Genomic DNA, 21,922 nt, shown 5'->3' with positions numbered 1-21,922 from the left:
GCAACCAGAATTGTACACAGTATTCCAGGTGCGGTCTCACCATGGAGTGATATAGAGGTATTATGACATTTTCCGTTTTATTAACCATTCCTTTAACCAGGCCTTTAAATTTTACTTACCCAACCTCTCACAGCGCCGACCACGAGGCAGCACTCACCATCAGCCCTAGCCTGACTCAGGGGTCCCTCCTCATCTTCGGATCCGGGCCTCCAGGCCTCTTCCTGTTCGGCGGCCAATCCCCGAGCTGAAGCAGGGCAGCCAATCGGAGGACAGCTCCGATTGGGATTTAAATTCTCTACCGCAGCTAGGCACCGAGAGCGACAAAGGGGCAGGCCCCTTCGTGCAGCTCCTTAGTGCAGCCTTAGCCTCACACCCGCTGAGGTGTACAATCTCTCTAAAAGGCACTCTCTCCATTTCCCCTCAGACTAACTTCTATCCCACCAGTCACCTTTGCCAGCAATCAGCCAATGCACTCCAGCATTATCTCAGTTTCACTCTTACTAGCCTGTTCAATCAGTCTTTTTCTCCACCTATACCAAGCCGGTTCCAGCATACAACCGCTACAGCAGTCACCAAGCTTGTCCCAGCATTCAGCCTGCATACAATCTACTCCAGCTTTCATCCGCTACAGCATCAATCTAACCTTGTCGAACTTTCATCTATTATAACCTTTCATCCATCTCATTCCAGCATCATCACTCCTCAACCTTCAGCAAATTCTGAGCCAGCTTTCATACTCATTCTAACAACCAGCGTTCCTGACACAACAGGCCTCAATACCTCTTGGTCTCCCAATTCCGATTCTCCACCACAGTACACTTTTCACAGGAAAATCACCCATGCTATCCCATCACCACACCTACAAATCCCTCATCCCCATCATGATTTCACCTATTACCCAAATCCTAGGCCTCGCCTTATTCTCCTTCATACTATTTTACACGTAATCCCTCTAATCCTCAATGACCTTCTTCTAGACGCAAACCCGGACATCGCACCATAACAGAAACATGGCTTAAACCGACGGACACAGCATTAATAAATCAACTACCAATACAGACCTACGACTTTTTCTCCATACCCCGACGGAAAAAAAGGGGCGGGGGTATTCTCCTAGCAGCCAAAAACGATCTGAGATTCGCACAATACCCAGTTAAATCCGATTCTAAACTAGAAACAGGCCTCTTCAAATCTGACCATCTACAAATTCTCCTTGTTTATGCCCCGCCAGGCCTCCTAGAATCTGATGCCTCTCCCATTGTGGAAATAACAGCGTCACACCTAAATCTGGACTCCCCAGCCATAATCCTTGGAGATTTTAACTTGCACGTCGACAACCCCACACTCTCAACCAGCTGTGAAGCTTTCCTAACCGCCATATCAGCCATGGGTTTCAAGCAGATAATCAACAAACCTACCCACAAAGCAGGTCACACCCTGGACCTCATCTTTGTGAACTCAGGCATCACCCACTCAGCACACCCTGCTTGCAATCAGGTACCCTGGTCAGACCACGCATTAATATTCACCAACATCACGCTGGCACAAACAAGCAGCAAACACCTCCCTCCACCATCATTTCTCTGTAGGAAATTTTGTTCCTTCGATGACCTCAGCAAACATCTAGCCTTAGAACTCCCACTCATAGACGTCTCCACTCCCAACTCAGCCCTCCACTCCTGGTCTAACATAAGAGATGGTAGCAAACAAACTATGTCCACTTGCAACAAAAAAAACTCAAACACAACGCATCCAAAAGGCAACCTTGGTTCACTAATGACCTACGAAAACTCAGAGTCTACGTCAGAAAGAAAGTAAATGGCGTAAAACACCATCCCCCACCACCCTCTCTGCCTACAAACTCGCCCTTCGCCGCTACAAGAGCTCCAGTTTAAAAGCAAAAAGGGACTTATATGCTCATAAGATCCATGATCTCATCTTCGACTCGAAAGCCCTTTTTGCATACATTTCCAATTTAACACAAATCAATGCTCCCGACATTCCATTTAACTAAGCTCAATCTAAAGCAGAAGAGTTGGCACTCTTCTTCCGTAATAAAGTCACTAACCTCCTAACACAGCTTACTCCCAACGCCATCTCGCCTTCCAGCACATATCACCACCCTGACAAAGACATTTCTCTCCAATCCTTTGAACCTATCACAACCTCAGAGATCCAAGCAGTTTTGAAGAAAATGAAACCTTCTTCACATCCCTTTGACCAAATCCCATCCAAACTGCTACTTCTAATCCCCGACACCATCTCCAAATCACTGGCTGACATCATTAATTGTTCTTTATCCCAGGGAATCTATCCAGACGATCTTAAACTAGCCTCCATCAAACCACTCTTAAAGAAATCGAACTTGGATCCTAAAGACCCCAACAGCTTCAGCCCGATCTCCAACCTTCCATTCATAACCAAGGTCATGGAAAAACTAGTTAATACACAACTATCGGATTATATAGAAGATCAAAAATTCTGTTCCCCACCCAATATGGATTCCGAAAAGCATTAAGTACTGAATCACTACTCATTTCCCTGACAGACTTACCTCATCATGGACCTCGATAAAGGTCATGCCTTTTTACTGATTCTCCTGGACCTCTCGGCAGCATTTGACACCGTTAACCACTCCATCCTCCTAAACCAGCTGGCAAACATTGGCATAATAGGATCTGCTCTGGCCTGGTTCAAAACATTCCTTGGGAACAGAGGCTACAAGGTTAAAATCTACAATAAAGGATCTTACCATTATCTTTCCTCCCTAGGAGTTTCCCAGGGTTCCTCCCTCTCCCCCACGCTCTTCAACATATACTTTCTTCCACTTTGCCAGCTGTTAACCAAACTGAACCTAAAACATTTCTTATACGCCAACGATGTCCAGATCGTGATCCCCCTTAAAGAATCCATTACAAAAACACTTGAATTTTGGGAAAACTGCCTTCAAGAAATCAACTGCTTCCTTACCAGCTTAAACTTAATACTAAACTCTTCAAAAAGCGAACTCCTTCTTATATCCCTTGAAAACAGCAAAATCACTACGAATCCACCAGCCAACCTTCACATCTCACAAGCAATAGACTTAGGAGTTATTACTGATAACCGTTTAAACCTAAAATCATTTATTAACCAAACTACTAAGGACTGTTTTATAAACTACATGTCCTGAAAAGAATAAAACCACTCTTCCACTTTCACGATTACAGAGCAGTTCTGCAAGCAATAATCTTCTCTAAGATAGATTACGTCTCACACCAAACCTCTTCAGATGGTCCCAAACACGGCAGCCAGAATATTGACAAACACGAGGAGAAGAGAACACATATCTCCCATCTTCAAAGACCTACACTGGCTGCCAATTCACTACAGAATCATACATAAGTCCATTACCACTATCTACAAAGCCATCCATCACCATGCTCCACTCAACCTACAAATCCCATTCAGAAAACATACCTCCACCAGACCCATCAGAGAGGCTTACAGAGAATCTCTACAAGTACCACACACCAAAACTGCTCAACATATAACCTTCAGAGACTGGGCCTTCTCTACAGCAGGACCACCACTATGGAACTCCATCCCACCGGATCTTCGACAGGAACCATGCCTGCTAACTTTCAGAAAAAGGCGTAAGACGTGGTTGTTTAAGCAAGCCTTTCCAAACCACAACTGATCCCTAATTCACCGACAACCACAGTCAGACATTCTTAGAATATTGTAAACAATTGCTCTTCTGTTAAATTCCTCTCCTTTTTCTTCTTCTCCCAGTTTTAAACATCCCTGTTTTATTGTAACTTCAGAGTTTTTCCTCACTTGTTACAGTTCTATGTTATTTTCATTTTACACCACTTGTTAAATGTAAACCAGCATGATGTGAACTTTATCGCGAATGCCGGTATATAAAAACACTAAATAAATAAAAATAAATTCCCTTCCTAATAATTCCTAATATTCTGTTTGCTTTTTTGACTGCTGCAGCACACTGAGCTGACGATTTTAAAGTATTATCCACTATGATGCCTAGATCTTTTTCCTGGGTGGTAGCTCCTAATATGGAACCTAACATCGTGTAACTACAGCAAGGGTTATTTTTCCCTATATGCAACACCTTGCACTTGTCCACATTAAATTTCATCTGCCATTTGGATGCCCAATCTTCCAGTGTCCTCCTGTAATGTATCACAATCCGCTTGTGATTTAACTACCCTGAATAATTTTGTATCGGCCGCAAATTGAAAAGCACCGGTTCAAGTACAGATCCCTGAGGCACTCCACTGTTTACCCTTTTCCACTGAAATAATTGACCATTTAATCCTACTCTGTTTCCTGTCTTTTAACCAGTTTGTAATCCACGAAAGGACATTGCCTCCTATCCCATGACTTTTTAGTTTTCTTCGAAGCCTCTCATGAGGGACTTTGTGAAACGCCATCTGAAAATCCAAATACACTACATCTATCGGTTCACCTTTATCCACATGTTTATTAACCCCTTCAAAAAAATGAAGCAGATTTGTTAGGCAAGACTTTTCTTGGGTAAATCCCTGTTGACTGTGTTCCATTAAACCATGTCTTTCTATTTGCTCTATGATTTTGATCTTGAGAATAGTTTCCACTATTTTTCCCGGCACTGAAGTCAGGCTCACTGGTCTATAGTTACCCGTATTGCCCCTGGAGCCTTTTTTAAATATTGGGGTTACATTGGCCACCCTCCAGTCTTCAGGTACAATTGATTTTAATGATAGGTTACAGATTTTAACTAATAGATCAGAAATTTCATTTTTGAGTTCCTTCAGTACCCTAGGATGCATACCATCTGGTCCAGGTGATTTGCTACTCTTTAGTTTGTCAATCTGGCCTACTACATCTTCCAGGTTCACAGTGATTTCGTTCAGTTCATCTGACTCATCACCTTTGAAAACTTTCTCCGAAACTGGTATCTCTCCAACATCCTCCTTAGTAAACACGAAAGCAAAGAATTCATTTAGTCTTTCTGCAATGGCCTTATCTTCCCTAAGAGCCCCTTTAACCCCTCTGTCATTTAATGGTCCAACCGCCTCCCTCACAGGTTTCTTGCTTCGGATATATTTAAAAAAGTTTTTATGAGTTTTTGCCTCTATGGCCAACTTCAATTCAAATTCTCTCTTTGCCTGTCTTATCAATGTTTTACACTTAACCTGACAGTGCTTATGTTTTATCCTATTTTCTTCAGATGGATCCTTCTTCCAATTTTTAAAGGATGTTATTTTTGGCTAAAATAGCCTCTTTCACCTCACCTTTTAACCATGGCGTTAATCGTTTTGCCTTCCTTCCACCTTTCTTAATGTGGGGAATACATAGAAATGACGGCAGAAGAAGACCAAACGGCCCATCCAGTCTGCCCAGCAAGTTTCACACTTTTTGTTTTTCATACTTATCATACTTAGAACATAAGAACATAAGAAAATGCCATACTGGGTCAGACCAAGGGTCCATCAAGCCCAGCATCCTGTTTCCAACAGTGGCCAATCCAGGCCATAAGAACCTGGCAAGTACCCAAAAACTAAGTCTATTCCATGTAACCATTGCTAATGGCAGTGGCTATTCTCTAAGTGAACTTAATAGCAGGTAATGGACTTCTCCTCCAAGAACTTATCCAATCCTTTTTTAAACACAGCTATACTAACTGCACGAACCATGTTCTCTGGCAACAAATTTTAGAGTTTAATTGTGCGTTGAGTAAAAAAGAACTTTCTCCCATGCTAACTTCATGGAGTGCCCCCTAGTCTTTCTACTATCCGAAAGAGTAAATAACCGATTCACATCTACCCGTTCTAGACCTCTCATGATTTTAAACACCTCTATCATATCCCCCCTCAGTCGTCTCTTCTCCAAGCTAAAAAGTCCTAACCTCTTTAGTCTTTCCTCATAGGGGAGTTGTTCCATTCCCCTTATTTTGGTAGCCCTTCTCTGTACCTTCTCCATCGCAATTATATCTTTTTTGAGATGCGGCGACCAGAATTGTACACAGTATTCAAGGTGCGGTCTCACCATGGAGCGATACAGAGGCATTATGACATTTTCCGTTTTATTCATCATTCCTTTCCTAATAATTCCCAACATTCTGTTTGCTTTTTTGACTGCCGCTGCACATTGCACCGACGATTTCAATGTGTTATCCACTATGACACCTAGATCTCTTTCTTGGGTTGTAGCACCTAATATGGAACCCAACATTGTGTAATTATAGCATGGGTTATTTTTCCCTATATGCATCACCTTGCACTTATCCACATTAAATTTCATCTGCCATTTGGATGCCCCCATTTTCCAGTCTCACAAGGTCTTCCTGCAATTTATCACAATCTGCTTGTGATTTAACTACTCTGAACAATTTTGTGTCATCTGCAAATTTGATTATCTCACTCGTCGTATTTCTTTCCAGATCATTTATAAATATATTGAACAGTAAGGGTCCCAATACAGATCCCTGAGGTACTCCACTGTCCACTCCCTTCCACTTAGAAAATTGCCCATTCAATCCTACTCTCTGTTTCCTGTCTTTTAGCCAGTTTGCAATCCACGAAAGGACATCGCCACCTATCCCATGACTTTTTACTTTTCCTAGAAGCCTCTCATGAGGAACTTTGTCAAACGCCTTCTGAAAATCCAAGTATACTATATCTACCGGTTCACCTTTATCCACATGTGTATTAACTCCTTCAAAAAAGTGAAGCAGATTTGTGAGGCAAGACTTGCCCTGGGTAAAGCCATGCTGACTTTGTTCCATTAAACCATGTCTTTCTATATGTTCTGTGATTTTGATGTTTAGAACACTTTCCACTATTTTTCCTGGCACTGAAGTCAGGCTAACCGGTCTGTAGTTTCCCGGATCACCCCTGGAGCCCTTTTTAAATATTGGCGTTACATTTGCTATCCTCCAGTCTTCAGGTACAATGGATGATTTTAATGATAAGTTACAAATTTTACTAATAGATCTGAAATTTCATTTTTTAGTTCCTTCAGAACTCTGGGGTGTACACCATCCGGTCCAGGTGATTTACTACTCTTCAGTTTGTCAATCAGGCCTACCACATCTTCTAGATTCACCGTGATTTGATTCAGTCCATCTGAATCATTACCCATGAAAACCTTCTCCATTACGGGTACCTCCCAACATCCTCTTCAGTAAACACCGAAGCAAAGAGATCATTTAATCTTTCCGCGATGGCCTTTATCTTCTCTAAGTGCCCCTTTAACCCCTCGATCATCTAACGGTCCAACTGACTCCCTCACAGGCTTTCTGCTTCGGATATATTTAAAAAAGTTTTTACTGTGAGTTTTTGCCTCTACAGCCAACTTCTTTTCAAATTCTCTCTTAGCCTGTCTTATCAATGTCTTACATTTAACTTGCCAATGTTTATGCTTTATCCTATTTTCTTCTGTTGGATCCTTCTTCCAATTTTTGAATGAAGATCTTTTGGCTAAAATAGCTCTTTCACCTCCCCTTTTAACCATGCCGGTAATCGTTTTGCCTTCTTTCCCACCTTTCTTAATGTGTGGAATACATCTGGACTGTGCTTCTAGAATGGTATTTTTTAACAATGACCACGCCTCTTGGACATTTTTTTACTTTGTAGCTGCTCCTTTCAGTTTTTTTCTAACAATTTTTCTCATTTTATCAAAGTTTCCCTTTTGAAAGTTTAGCACGAGAGCCTTGGATTTGCACACTGTTCCTTTTCCAGTCATTAAATCAAATTTGATCATATTATGATCACTATTGCCAAACGGCCCCACCACCGTTACCTCTCTCACCCAAGTCCTATGCTCCACTGAGAATTAGATCTAAATTGCTCCCTCTCTTGTTGGTTCCTGAACCAATTGCTCCATGAAGCAATCATTTATTACATCCAGGAACTTGTCTCTAGCAAGCCCTGATGTTACATTTACCTAGTCAATATTGGGGTAATTGAAATCTCCCATTATTATTGCACTGCCAAATTGGTTAGCTTCCCTGATTTCGCTAAGCATTTCATCATCTGTCTAACCATTTTTCTGACCATTTTGTCCAGGTGGACGGTAGTATACTCCTATCACTATACTCTTACCTAACACACATGGGATTTCTACCCATATAGATTCTACTGAGCATTTAGTCTCTTGTATGATCTTTATCCTGTTGGACTCTATACCCTCCCGGACATAAAGTGCCACACCCCCACCAAGTTGATCCTCCCTATCATTGCGATATAATTTGTACCCTGATATAGCACTGTCGCACTGGATATCCTTCTTCCACCAAGTCTCTTTGATGCCAAGTATGTCAATCTCATCATTTGCTGCTACACTCTAACTCTCCCATCTTATTTCTTAGACTTCTGGCATTGGCATTGACATGGAAGGCAATCAGTCGGTGGATCTGCCAGGGTTTCCACAGTGGTCCCAGATTTCCCCTCAGGAGAGAGACCTTCATCTTTTGGACGTGCGTCGTGCTCTCTTGCACTATTTGGAGGTTACCAATGACTTCCGGAGTTCAGATCATCTGTTTGTTTTATTCGGCAGACCTAAGAAGGGTGACAAGGCCTCTAAGGCTACAATTTCACGCTGGATTAAGGAAGCTATTTGCTCTGCCTATGTTGCCCGAGGACGTCAGGCTCCCTTGAATCTGAGAGCTCATTCCACTAAGGCCCAGGCTACCTCTTGGGCTGAGTGTCAGAAAATCTGCAGGGCAGCGGTTTGATCCTCCCTTCACACTTTTACCAAGCATTATCATTTGGATGTTAAGGCACATGATGAATCGTCCTTTGGTGAGAGTGTTCTGCGCGTGGGTCTTTCAGGTTCCCGCTCAGTGTAGGGTGGCTTGGGTACATCCTACTGGTCTGGACTGATCTGGGTATGTTCAGGAAAGGAAAATTACCTGCTAATTTTCGTTCCTGTAATACCACAAATCAGTCCAGAGGTCCATCCCCTTTTCAGATTCCGAAAGACTACCTTAAGCTCGAATTATTGGCTGAAATGAGTTTTCCTATTGCAGATGCTCTTGAAGGAGCAGGGTCTAAGGTGGTATTCTTGTTTTATTGTTCAGTTATGGGCAAGTTGGTTATGTTGTGTTTGGGTTCCAACCCCTTCGCCTGTTAGTTTAGTTACTTACAGGCCGATACAGTACAGTGCCCTTGGACGCTCGTTTTCCCTTACCCCTTACTCAGTAAGGGGCGGAAAATGAGCGTCCAACCCGCGGCACCTAATAGCGCCCTCAACATGCAAATGCATGCTGATGGCCCTATTAGTTATGCCCGTGCAATACAGAAAGTAAAATGTGCAGCCAAGCCGCACATTTTACTTTCAGAAATTAGCGCCTACCCAAAGGTAGGTGCTAGTTTCTGCCGGCACCGAGAAAGTGCACAGAAAAGCAGCAAAAACTGCTTTTCTGTGCACCCTCCGACTTAATATCATGGCGATATTAAGTCTGAGGTCCCGAAGAGTAAAAAAAAGTAAAAGAAAAAAAAAAATTTAAAAGGGGCCCACAGCTGTCGGGCCGAAAACCGGACACTCAATTTTGCCGGCGACCGGTTTCCGAGCCCGTGGCTGTCAGCGGGCTCGAGAACCGACGCCGGCAAAATTGAGCGTCGGCTGTCAAACCCGCTGACAGCCGCCGCTCCGGGTCAAAAGGAGGCGCTAGGGATGCGCTAGTGTCCCTAGCGCCTCCTTTTGCCCGTTTCTACCGCACCACCTAATTTAAATACAGAATCGCGCGCACAGGCGAGTGGGCATTTGTCTGCTCTCCCGCGGACTTTACTGAATCGGCCCATTAGTTAGTTGTCGTGGGCTTGGGTACGGGTCAATACTGAGGGATTGCAGGTGGCACTCTCGTATATGTAGCAGTGCCCAAAGATTTGCTCTCTGACTCCATCTGCTGGTAAGGATGCACAACCCACTGGTCTGGACTGATCTGTGGTATTACAGGAACGAAAATTAGCATGTAAGAACTAGTTTTCTTTTACCGTTAGCAGCTGATAAGAGTTTAAAAATTCATTTCATGATCTAGCTTGTTGTAGGAGTTTTTGTGTTTTCTGAGATCCCACGTCTTTATCTTTTTGTCTCTAGGAGCAACAAAAACAAAGCAGGTTAATAAACAAAAGCTTCTTGGACTTCAGTGGCTTGGACCTGCCACTTTTCTGGAACTTTTACAACAAACTGCATCACAAGTAAGCTAATAATGCATCGTTTTTCAACACATTGGCAAGGAAATGGCATGGTTGGTTGATTCTGCTTTTTCTTCTCAAAAAAAAAAAAAAAGCAATGGTAACTTTCATTTTGTTTTTAGATAATTACATTGTTTTTTTATTTCAATCGTTACGTTCCCCATTTTTATTCTGAAATTTTCTTTTTCCTTGCATGTAGCCAGATGGCTTTATGCTCCCTGCCAGCATATGGAGACAGTCAGGTTTCAAAGCTGATGTCACCCTAGATACACCCCTGCAGTGACCTCAGCCCTTCAGTATTTCTCAGTCTCCAGTAGATGCAGATGTGCTTTCCCTATGGTGATCGCTGTACCTTTTGGAAGAAGAAATTCTACTTTTAAATTGGAGAACAGATTGAGCCCCACTATCCACCAGTGAAACCTAAAGGTCCCTCCCCCAGTTGAGAATTCCTGAGGTGATTTCAGACATCCCTCAGAGGTGGGCCTTGGTCCGGTAGCTGGTTCCCAGCATGGACTTTACTGCAGAAGCAGCTGAAAGGCAGCAGGTGCAGGAAGCGGGGCACGGTGGTGATGGCCAAAGCCCTCTCCCCCTGCAGCTGGAGACTATATCTGTACTCAGCCAGGTAAGTTTAAAAAAAAAAAATTAAAAAAAAAAAAAAGAGAGAGAAGAAGATTTCCTTCTGATTCAGAGATGTTGGAGGGGTTTCGATAAGACTTCCTCCGGTCTCCTTGCTCGACGCCCTATACCGACATTGTTCAGGATCCCATAGGGGTAAGAGGAAGTGGGCTTTCGAACAGGTTGAGTGGCCTCCTGGAGGGCTAGACCCCGCTTTAGGCTTGGTCGGCCCACCGTGTGGTAGGTTGCGGTGGCGCCATCTTGCGCATGTTTTTGTACCTATATTGCCCACCATAGAGCTTTGGTATGCACAGTGCATGTCGGCTTTGTGCACTCGCTGTGCACATACTGCCACGCACGTACATATGCGCAGAATACAAATAAAGCCAGGCGCACAGGCTATGCGTGTGCCTTGCTGCGGCCCGCTTAGGTGCCCGAAATCTGTACACACAAAATTTTAAGTGCGAGCTGTCTGAATACGATTATTGTTGCTGGTGGGTGCGGCAGCAAAAAAAACATAAGTGCCTTTCTCTTTGCTCTGTTTGTCATATTAGGGCTGCATTGCCTTTCTCTTTGCTCTGTTTGTCATATTAGGGCTGCACAGTCTGACCTCGATTCCAACTTATGTCAGCACTGTGAGGAAGCCCAGAGAGAGTTGGCCTCCCCGGACTTTGCTAAGCCCAGCTCTTCCCATTCAGAGGATGGGGCAGCCACAGCCTTAACTGGAAGTACCCCGGATCTGAGTAACCCCGGGACTGGGTCATCCATGGGAGAGGGAAATTTAGCGGCACCTACTGCAGTAGCTCCTGGGCTAAGCATGGACCCAGCCGGTTTCTCTTGGGTGGAATTCTTTCAAGGCCTTCAAGCCTTTGTACAGGTGCAGTCTGCTCCTCACTTGCCCCTGTCAGGATGGAACCTCAACCGGTAAGCCCTCCTTCTCCCAGTCCTATCAGCAGACTTCGAGGCATGCCTCAACTCACCAAGGGGGAAACCCGGACGGCACGAACGAAGAAGAGGATCCAGATTCCTTGGAAGATGAGGAAATCACTCCCCCCCCCCCCCCCCCCTCGTTTAGAACCATATCGGACCATGTTATGGTTTTTCCATAGAGACGAATTGCTGGCCCTGGTTTCCCAGACTCTGAAGATGCTGGGAATTCCTGGGGCGGACTCTGTGAAGGAACCAAAGAAGAATCCCATTCTGATTTCCCTACGGAAAGCTTCTTGCTACTTTCCGGTACTGGAAGTCATCCAGGAGTTGATTGACATGGAATGGGATGCCCCAGAAGCAAGTTTTAAAAGCGGATGAATGTTAGAAGCTCTATACTCACTGGGTCTGGCAGTGAGAGACATCTGTATTTCCCTAAAGTGGATGCGTTGGTTTGTGCCATCTCTAAGTGAACAACTATCCCAGTGGAGCAGCCTTAAAGGATGCGCATGATAGATGTATGGAGTCCATCCTTAAATAGGTCTTTGGTAGTAATGACCTTACAGATTGCATCTTTTTGATATCTCATTTGTGCCTTCTCCTCGGGAGGTGGATGACTTGGGGGCAAATTCCAGAGCGGTTATGGAACCCGCCACAGCCTTTTTAGCTGATGCGGGCTCTGATCTAGTCCATACCTCAGCCAGAGGAGTGGCCTCAGAGGTGGTGGCTAGAAGACAGCTATGGCTGTGGAATTGGTCAGCAGACACAACCTCCAAGGCAAATCTCATAAAGATACCCTTTAAAGGATCACTCTTCTTTGGAAACGAATTGGAAAAGCTGGCCAGTAAATCTTCAGTACTCTAACTACTTTCTCTCATCTTCTGATAGCCAAAGCGCCCGTCACCCATGAGGGGTCGATCCAATGCTTTCGCCCCTACAGAAACCCGACATTTCAGAGGTCTTGGTCCTTTCGGAGGTCTCTGTCCTTTCGGAGTCAGCAGCCCACAAGAGGGACAGGCTCGGATTCATGTTCATCCCGAACCCCCCAATGTGCGAGGAGATAGCGGGTCAACTGTTCCTCTTCTACCAGTGGTGGGTCGAGATCACTTCGGACAAATGGATATTGAAGGTCATACGAGAAGGATATTCGCTGGAATTTCACAGCACTCTTTGGGACATAGTGATATCTTCTTACCACTCTCAGCACAAGAAGCCTGTAAGGCTGCTCAGAATGAGGGCTATAATCTCAGTTATCTGCACCCCAGGAAAATACGGGACATTATTCCATCCATTTCATCGTACCCAAGAAGGAAGGTTCCTTTCGCCCCATCCTAGACCTCAAGAGCGTCAACAGTCCATCTAAGAGTGATTCATTTCCACATGGAAACCCTATGCTCTGTGATAATGGCCATGCAATCAGGAGAGTTCTTAACCTCCCTGGACCTATCTGAGACCTACCTACATATTCCAGTCTGCCAAGAATATTGTTTCCATGATTGCCATTATCAGTTCCGAGCACCGCCCTTTGGCCTGGCCACCGCCCCCAGAACATTTTCCAAGATGATATGATGGTCGAAGCGGCAGGGTTGAGAAAAGAGGGAATCCTGGTGCACCCGTACTTGGATAACTGGTTGATCTGGGCAAAGTCTGTGGAAGAGAGTCTCCGGGTGACCAATATGGTGACCTCCTTGCTTCAGGAACTCGGTTGGGTTGTAAACCTGGACAAAATCAGTCTTAAACCCTCCGAGTCCATTGGAATATCTGGGAGTCTGGTTTGACACCAAGCAGGGCAAGGTCTTTCGACCGACCACGCGGATAAGGAAGTTGATGTTCCAAGTGCGTCTTTGATGAACATGATATGCCTGACGGAGTGGAGCTATCTTCAAGTCCTCGGTTTGATGGTGGCAACCCTGGAAGTAGTGCTGTGGGCGAAGGCACACATGCGACCACTTCAACGCTCCCTGCTGTCACATTGGAACCCGCTGTCTCAAGACTTGCCTCCACTTACCGATGAAGTATGCTCTCGGCTCTAGTGGTGGCTGCAGGAGGCTATTCTGGGCAGTGGTGTGCCCCTGTCCCCCTCCAAACTGGCTGGTTCTCATGACGGATGCGAGCCTCTGGGGTGGGGAGCTCACTGTCAGGAACTGACAGCCCGGGGTGTTGGAATCAAGAAAGAGGCCCTCTGACTACCTGGGCTTCCAGGTGATTTATGTTCAGATTGGCGTGTCTACAATTCAGCCACATACTCCAGGGTAGTGGTCCACGTAATGTCATACAGTGCAACAACAGTAGCCAACATCAACCACCAGGGTGGAACCAAAAGCCAGCAAGTGTCACAGGAGATAGATCTCCTTATGGACTGGAAGGAAATATAACTACAGATGATCTCAGCCTCCCACATTACAGGAAAAGACAACATCAGAGCAGACTTTCTAAGCAGGGAGAGTCTGGAGCCAGGAGAGTGGGTGTTGTGGGCTAAAGCCTTTCAACTGGTTGTAGATTGCTGGGGTTACCCGTCCATCGATCTGCTGGCCACATCTCACAATGCGAAGGTTCCCTGATCCTTCAGTTGCAGAAGGGATCAGTTGAACTGGGCATCAATGCTCTTGTTCAGACCTGGCTGGAAGAGGAGCTGCTATATGCCTTCCCTCCTGGGCAGGGTCATTTGCAGAATTGAGCACCACAGGGGATTAGTCCTACTAGTAGCTCCATATTGGCCCAGGCGTCTGTAGTATGTAGACATGCAGAGACTCCTGGTGGAGACCCCTTATGCCTCCCATTGCACTGGTACCTGCTACAGCAGGAACTTGTCCTTCACAAGGATCTGACTTGATTCTGTCTTACGGTATGGCCCTTGAGAGGGCTCGCTTGATGAAGCGAGGGTATTCGGCAGCAATAATTGCCACCTTACTCCATATGCGCAAGTTCTATACGTCCCTAGCGTATGTGCAGTTTTTCCCCCTCAGATGGTCAAAATCCCACTAATTCTGGAATTTTTGCAGGACGGCTTGAGTAAAGGTTTGACCCTGAACTCCTTGAAGGTCCAGGTAGTAGCTCTCTCCTGTTTCAGGGGTGCGGTGTATGGAACCTGCCTGTTGGTTTCTGAAAGGGGTGAAGCACCTCCAGCCATCCCTATGGTGGCCAGTTCCCTTGTGGAATCTTAATCTAAATTTGGAGTTTTTGGCAGGGCCCTCCTTTCGGCTGCTGCACAGTTTTTCCTTGTGTTTATTAACCCTGAAAATGGTGTTCCTGATGGCTATATGTTTGGCATGTCGCATCTCTGAACTACAGGCATTGTGTCGGGAACCGATCCTCCGGATGACTCCAGAAGCAATTACAGCTGCGTACTGTTCCATCCTTTTTGCCCAAGGTAGTCTTGGACTTTCATTTGAATTGGTCCATTTTTTTGCCATCCCTAGATAAGCACAAGGACGCGGAAGAATACCACCTCCTCTGCCATTTGAATGTCAGTAGGCTTGTGGTGCAGTATCTGGAAGTTTCAGATCTGGTCCAAAAGACGGGACCTCCTGTTTGTCCTTCACGGTGGAAGGAAGAAAGGCGAACTAGCTTCACAGGCTATCTTAGCTTGCTGGATTAAGGAGGTGGTCATAGGAGCCTATGTGGAGGCAGAAAAGCCATTACCCCTTCAGGTTAAAGCTCATTCCACTAGGGCTCAGGCAGTCTCATGGGCAGAAGCTTAGACTGCTGTCCTCTGTTGATATCTGCTGAGCGGCGACGTAGTCCTTCTTTCACACCTTCTCCAGGTACTATCACCTGGACATTCAGGCTTGGGAGGGTGCAGCCTGTGCAAGGTCAATGTTAACTGGCAGCCTCCCGCCCCGATCGGGAGTAGCTTTTGTACATCCCATTGGTCCTGAGTCCATCTGGCTACATGCTAGGAAATGGAGAAATTACTTACCTGATAATTTTGTTTTCCTTAGTGTAGACAGATGGACTCAGCATCCTGCCCTCGGTTGCCCAAGAATGGTGCCAAGGATTCACCCATAGAGTGGATATTGATTCCAAGAGATTATGGGTGAGCCGTCATCCAGTCCCTAGATCAGGGCATCTATAATCTTACTGGGGGTTCAGTGTTTGGTTGAGTACAGTTACAGTTATCTGTTTTAATCAAGTTTTTTCAATAGTATGTCCACAGTAGCTTTTGAAGAGAATACTGGCAGGGGTGTATCTAGGGTGACGTCAGCTTTGAAACCTTACTCCGTCTCCATCTGTTGGCAGGGGAGCATAAACCCATTGGTCCTGAGTCCCTCTGTCTACACTAAGGAAAACAAAATTATCAGGTAAGTAATTCTTCTCCATTATTCTTGCAGAGATATTTGTGTTTATACAAATTTTTTTTGACAGTGTTGCCTCTTTATCTACTTTCACACTGGAGGGAGCAACTAAATTGGGTATTTTCTTTGCAGGGGATTGCTCAGAGCCCCACCTTGATACCTGTCAAGCAGGAGCTTGTGAAACGTGGCCTTGGAGAGGGAGATTTACAAAAAAAAAAATGGGAGGGGGAGGAGTGTGACATAGATGTAATTACATAACCAGATATTAAAAAGATATATATAGCAATGGAATTATGCATGAAATGAAGTTTGCATTACAATCAGTCAGCTTTTGAGTCTAAAAGAAAATAAACATAAAAAGGTGAATTTTTAAAAGCCCAGTTATATGTAATGGCCTCAAGATGTCAGTACTGCTCTATAGTTAAATAGGATTTTTAACTTTGTAATCTATTTCGTGAAAAGAAATATTGCTTCTGTGTGAAACACGCCTGAGTTTAGAAGTTAATGCTGTGGATACTTGTTGGGTTCGGTGTCTGGCATTTTACACTGATTTGTTGCCTTTTCCCCTTAGTCCCAGAGCAGAATGTGTTTATGCTCGGACGTTGCTACTGCTGCTCCTCCAGAGCTGCTTCTCTGCGCTGACCGAGAGCAGCCAGACTCCAAACCCCAGGAGGCTTCACAGAATAAAACTTCAGACCAGAGAGAACCTGCTCAAGAACTCTACCAACACTTATGTGATGGTGATATGCTTTTACACATTACTATCCAGTGTAACGCAGAGCTCTAGAAACTGTATTGATACAAAAAAAAATTTACTTGCATAAGGAGCTGCAGCTGGGATATATCCTTAGTAGTGTGGACTACAGCAATTGGGCAGGCTGGATGAATCAGTTGGTCTTTCTGCCAGATTTCCCAAGCCTATTATATGAAGATAGATTGAATGCAATAACTGTCATTTATATGAAATTAGGAAGAGATGTGGTGGGGGAATAATTTTGAAAAGGATTCCTTGCAGGTAAATGTGTGTTTACTTGCAGATAAAACCCCTTTTAAAATGGTTTATCCCTTTTTCTCCTCTAGTGTGTGTGTGTGGTTGGGGGGGGGGTGGGGTTACACACAGATAATTTATTGCTAACTCACTGTGCCTGCTTCCCAGCAGGGAGTTTGAACCTGCAGGATATTTTCAAAGGGAACACTGTAAGGCATTTCCCTTTCAAAATTAGCTTGCAAACCCACGGGCCTGCAGCCGCCCTACAGGTTGAAAATCTGGCCCTAGATGATGTAGGGTGTGGTAGCTTTTTATTGTACAGAAGTCAGTATATCCAAAGATGCTGCAATACATAAATTCTTCGATCCACATAAATGTGAAGAAGGATCCTTAGGTGATGCATTTTATATTTATTTATAATTAAGCACCCCCTTTTCTGTTTTTATTTTATTTTTGCTGGGACCTTCAATATTATAACAAGAAAAAATTCAGTGGAAAAATGACTTTTCCATTGATTTTTCTCCTGTGTATTATAAGTCATTTTTCCACTGAACTTTTTCTTGTTATAATATTGAAGTTCCCAGCAAAAATAAATTAAAATCTAAAAACGAAGGTCTCTATTTATAATTTAAATTTATATATCGCCTATGTACATCTCCAAGTAGGATTAGTCTTGTGTTTGTCAAATTAAAAAGTGATGTCTCATGTGAAAAAACACACATGGGTTTGAGCTGCACTGCCTTAATCTTTGAGTTGAGGTTAGATCAATATTGAAAGAAAGGTCATCTTTGATCAGAAGTCTTTCTGAAGGACGGTTTAGCACGTGCTGTTGTGCAGTAAAGAATACTATCATGGGAGATCAGAAGGAAATTTAAAGTTAATTGAATGAGAGCAGTTTGCTGAAGCTTTTACTCTTCTGATTTTCATTAGAAAATATTTGGTCTTTTGAGCAGCCGTAGATAGCGTTGATAATGACCCAAGTCTGCCCAATGGGACTCAAGGAAGAAGTTTGTTAATACCTTACTGAATGGAGCTGCCGTCTTTTTCCCAAATCAGCATACCCGACGGAATCGGCTCTTCACCATGATGGTAATGATTTAGTAATAGATTGGATACTACTGCCATGTGGGCTACAATGCCTGATCAAATAATACGATTGTTTTTCTCTTTCCATTTGAACTAAGTGTTGGCTAAAAGTTATCATTCCATGTGAAGCATAGATGAATAACATCGCACCATTTTCACCTAGCTCGTTATGGAAAATTAGGTGCTCACGTATTTGTCATCTTCTCTTTTCTTGGTATCCGATTGCAGAGCAGCATTGGTGCCAAGCTGCCCTCTGGTTTGACTCTATATAATTTCCAAGAGTAGGATGGAGGAAGATAACCACATCAGAGAAGACTTTTTTTTTAAAATTTTTCTTTTCAAGGGTACAATAACAAGCCAAGCCAGGGTTGCTTTAGGCAGCTTTGTTTAGTTGGGCAATCTGAATTAAACTTATAAAATTGTTTGCAAAGGGTTTGCCTTCATAGCAGTACCTTCATGCCAGGTGTATGCTTTAAAAAACAATTTCCTAGCGTGTAGCAGATGGACTCAGGACCCAATGGGTATAGTGTACTCCTGCTAGCAGTTGGAGACGGATCAGATTTCAATCTGACGTCAGCCCCTAGTACATATACCCCTGCAGGAAGTGCAGCCGATCAGTATCTTAGGCGCCCAAGGATCGGGCGCGTATCATAGGCGGCCATAATTGAGCGCGTATTATAGGCGCCGATAATTGGGCGCATATTATAGGCGCACATTAATAGGCGCACATCTTTAGGCGCATGTTAGTAATCCTCCACGCTTAAGCCTCGCGCATACTACTAAGCGCACATCTACGGCTGGGAGCGCATCGGCGCACATTGATATCCGACGCAATGGATCGCATAAGAGCCCACGCGTCCGCAGAAGCAGCACCTCCAGAGTCAGGCATAATTGCTCTAGGCCTCTGCTCTGCATGCAACCTCAGAGCCGCACAGAGCGAGGAAGCAGACGCCCAATGTGAAGAGGCCATAGGAGCTCCAGCCCATGGCCAGGCTCACCCAAGATAAGCGCTAGCTCCTCAGGAAACACCCCGGACCTAGCAGGCCCCAGTGAGACCATCCCTCAAACAGGGACCCCCAGAGACCTGGCACCCCTCAACTTAGAACCGGCCTCGCTCTCCTGGGTGGAATTATTCAAAGGGATCCATGCCTTTGTCCGGATGCAGTCTGAGTACCGAGCAGACCCATATCCACTGGAAGACCCTCATGCCCCAGGACCCTCGAGGCCTAGGCACAGGCCCCCACCTCCCAGAAGCCCCACATACCGGGAAACTGATTACTCCGAGGAAGAAGTCGAGCCCCTCGGGGACAGAGCCGCATCAAACCATGAGACGCTTCTTTGCAAAGGAGGACCTTCCGGACCTGGTATCTCAATGCCTATCTGAGCTCGCTATCCCGAACCAAGGCACCCCGGGGGAACCTAGAATGAACCCCCTGCTAGAGGGCCTCCGACAGACGGCCCACCATTTTCCCCTCCTACAGGCGGCGCAACAGCTAATCGACCTGGAGTGGAACGCACCAGAGTCCTCATTCAAAGGGGGTCGAGCCTTATCCACCATGTACCCCCTGGACCCAGCGACCAAGGAGCTGCTAGAGTGCCCCAAAGTGGACGCCATAGTTTGCGCAGTCTCTAAGCGCACCACCATTCCATTGGAGGGAGGGGCGGCCCTCAAGGACGCACATGATCGGCGCCTGGAAGCCATACTGAAACAAGCCTTTGAGGTGGCAGCTATGTCCCTTCAGATTGCAACCTGCTGCACCGTGGTGACACGTTCCTGTTTATCTCAAGCCAGGAACAACAACCGGGAGAAGACATGGAATCAGCTCTCTCCTTCCTCACAGACGCTGCCTCCGATCTGGTACGAACAGCAGCCAGGGGAGTGTCATCCTCAGTGGCAGCCAGGAGACAACTCTGGCTGCGAAATTGGTCGGCCGACGCCTCCTCCAAGACACGCCTTACAAGAATGCCCTTCAAGGGTTCCCTCCTGTTCGGCAGCGAACTGGAGAAATTGGCTAACAAATGGGGCGACTCTCCATTACCTCGTCTACCAGAAGACAAGTCAAAGAGAAACCAGCGCCCCTTTCCCAGGCCATCCAGAGGCAGAAGCTCACAGCGCTTCAACCCTTACAGGAATACCTACCAAGCACCTCGACCCCCGGCCAGAAACCAGTCCTTTCGGAACAGGCACAGCAAGAGGGGAACCGGCTCGGGTTCAGGTCCCAGCCGCACCCCACAATGAGAATCAGCCGACCCATCCAAGGGAAGAAGCCATAGGGGACAGACTAACCCTATTCTACCGCAGATGGGTCGAGATAACTTCAGACAAGTGGGTCCTATCCATCATCAGAGAAGGGTACTACCTAGACTTCCTTCGAACCCCTCCGGACAAGTTCGTAGAATCTCCCTGCCACGACCCCCCGCAAAAGGACAGCAGTGGAGGCTACGCTGACCAGACTCCTCACCCTACAGGCCATAACCCCAGTGCCTTCACGGGAGATAAATTCTGGACATTACTCCATTTACTTCATTGTACCCAAGAAAGAGGGCACCTTCAGGCCCATCCTGGACTTCAAGTCAGTCAACCGACATATAAGGGTTCCAAGATTTTGCATGGAAACCCTGCGGTCAGTCATACGTGCAATACAGCCAGGAGAATTCCTCACATCCCTGGACCTGTCAGAGGCCTATTTGCACATCCCCATCCATCAGGAACACCAGCGCTACTTACGCTTCAAGGACCTGAACCAACACTTCCAATTCCGGGCACTACCCTTCGGGTTAGCCACCGCACTGCGGACCTTTACCAAGGTAATAGTAGTGGTAGCGGTGACACTCAGGAAGGAAGGAATCCTCGTCCATCCCTACCTGGACGATTGGCTGATCAGGGCAAAGTCACCGGAGGAGAGCCACCGAGCAACCAACAGAGTCATAACTCTACTGGAAAGCCTAGGATGGGTAGTCAACTCGAACAAGAGCTCCCTACAGCCATCACAGACGCTGGAATACCTAGGAGTCCAATTCGACAACAAGGAGGACAAGGTCAGCCTGACCCCCACGAGGAGATCAAAACTGCGGAACCGACTCCAGACCCTGCTAAGCGCCACCCGGCCCACAGCTTGGGATTATCTACAAGTCCTCGGTCTAATGGCATCCACATTGGAAGTGGTACCATGGGCGCGAGCTCACATGAGACCTTTGCAACACTCTCTCCTATCTCGGTGGAGTCCACGATCACAGAACTACACCGTACACCTACCTCTGCCGACCAGAGTGCAGACCCAGCTACGTTGGTGGCTACAGTCCAACCACATGAGCCGGGGATCAAGAATATCCTCCCCAACCTGGACCCTGCTCACCACAGATGCCAACCTAAGCGGATGGGGAGCACACTGCGAAGAGCTAACTGCCCAAGGGCGGTGGAACAAAGAAGAGTCGGGGTGGAACATCAACCGACTAGAGGCACGGGCAGTCAGGCTAGCCTGCCTGCGATTTGCCCACAGACTTCGAAACAAAGCGGTCAGAGTGATGTCGGACAACGCCACCACGGTGGCATACATCAACCGACAGGGCGGAACCAGAAGCCAACAGGTTTCCTTAGAAATAGCCCCCCTGATGTCCTGGGCGGAAGCAAATCTCCAGGACATCTCCGCCGTCCACATCGCCGGGAAAGACAACACCACAGCAGACTTCCTCAGCAGAGAAAGCCTAAACCCGGGAGAATGGAAGCTGTCCTCCACAGCCTTCAAGATGATAGTGGATCGGTGGGGGACTCCGGAAATGGACCTGCTGGCGAACAGATCCAACTCTCAAGTACCCAGATACTTCAG

General features: G+C 45.9%; 1 protein-coding gene across 1 annotated transcript in view; it reads left to right on the top strand.

Annotated features, from left to right (window-relative positions):
• The window catches only part of ZZEF1 (zinc finger ZZ-type and EF-hand domain containing 1), a 335,589-nt gene that overhangs the window by 69,998 nt on the left and 243,669 nt on the right, over window positions 1-21,922 (top strand). Inside the window, 5 exon segments of the mRNA XM_029612069.1 lie at window positions 10,087-10,187; window positions 16,593-16,663; window positions 16,666-16,761; window positions 17,963-18,004; window positions 18,007-18,098. Coding sequence (XP_029467929.1) covers window positions 10,087-10,187; window positions 16,593-16,663; window positions 16,666-16,761; window positions 17,963-18,004; window positions 18,007-18,098 — 402 coding nt within the window.

Source organism: Rhinatrema bivittatum, chromosome 8 (genome assembly GCF_901001135.1).
Source record: "Rhinatrema bivittatum chromosome 8, aRhiBiv1.1, whole genome shotgun sequence".
NCBI classification, from domain to species: Eukaryota; Metazoa; Chordata; class Amphibia; order Gymnophiona; family Rhinatrematidae; genus Rhinatrema; species Rhinatrema bivittatum.
The sequence above is the reverse complement of the archived record's forward strand: the minus strand, read 5'-3'. Positions and strand labels throughout refer to the sequence as shown.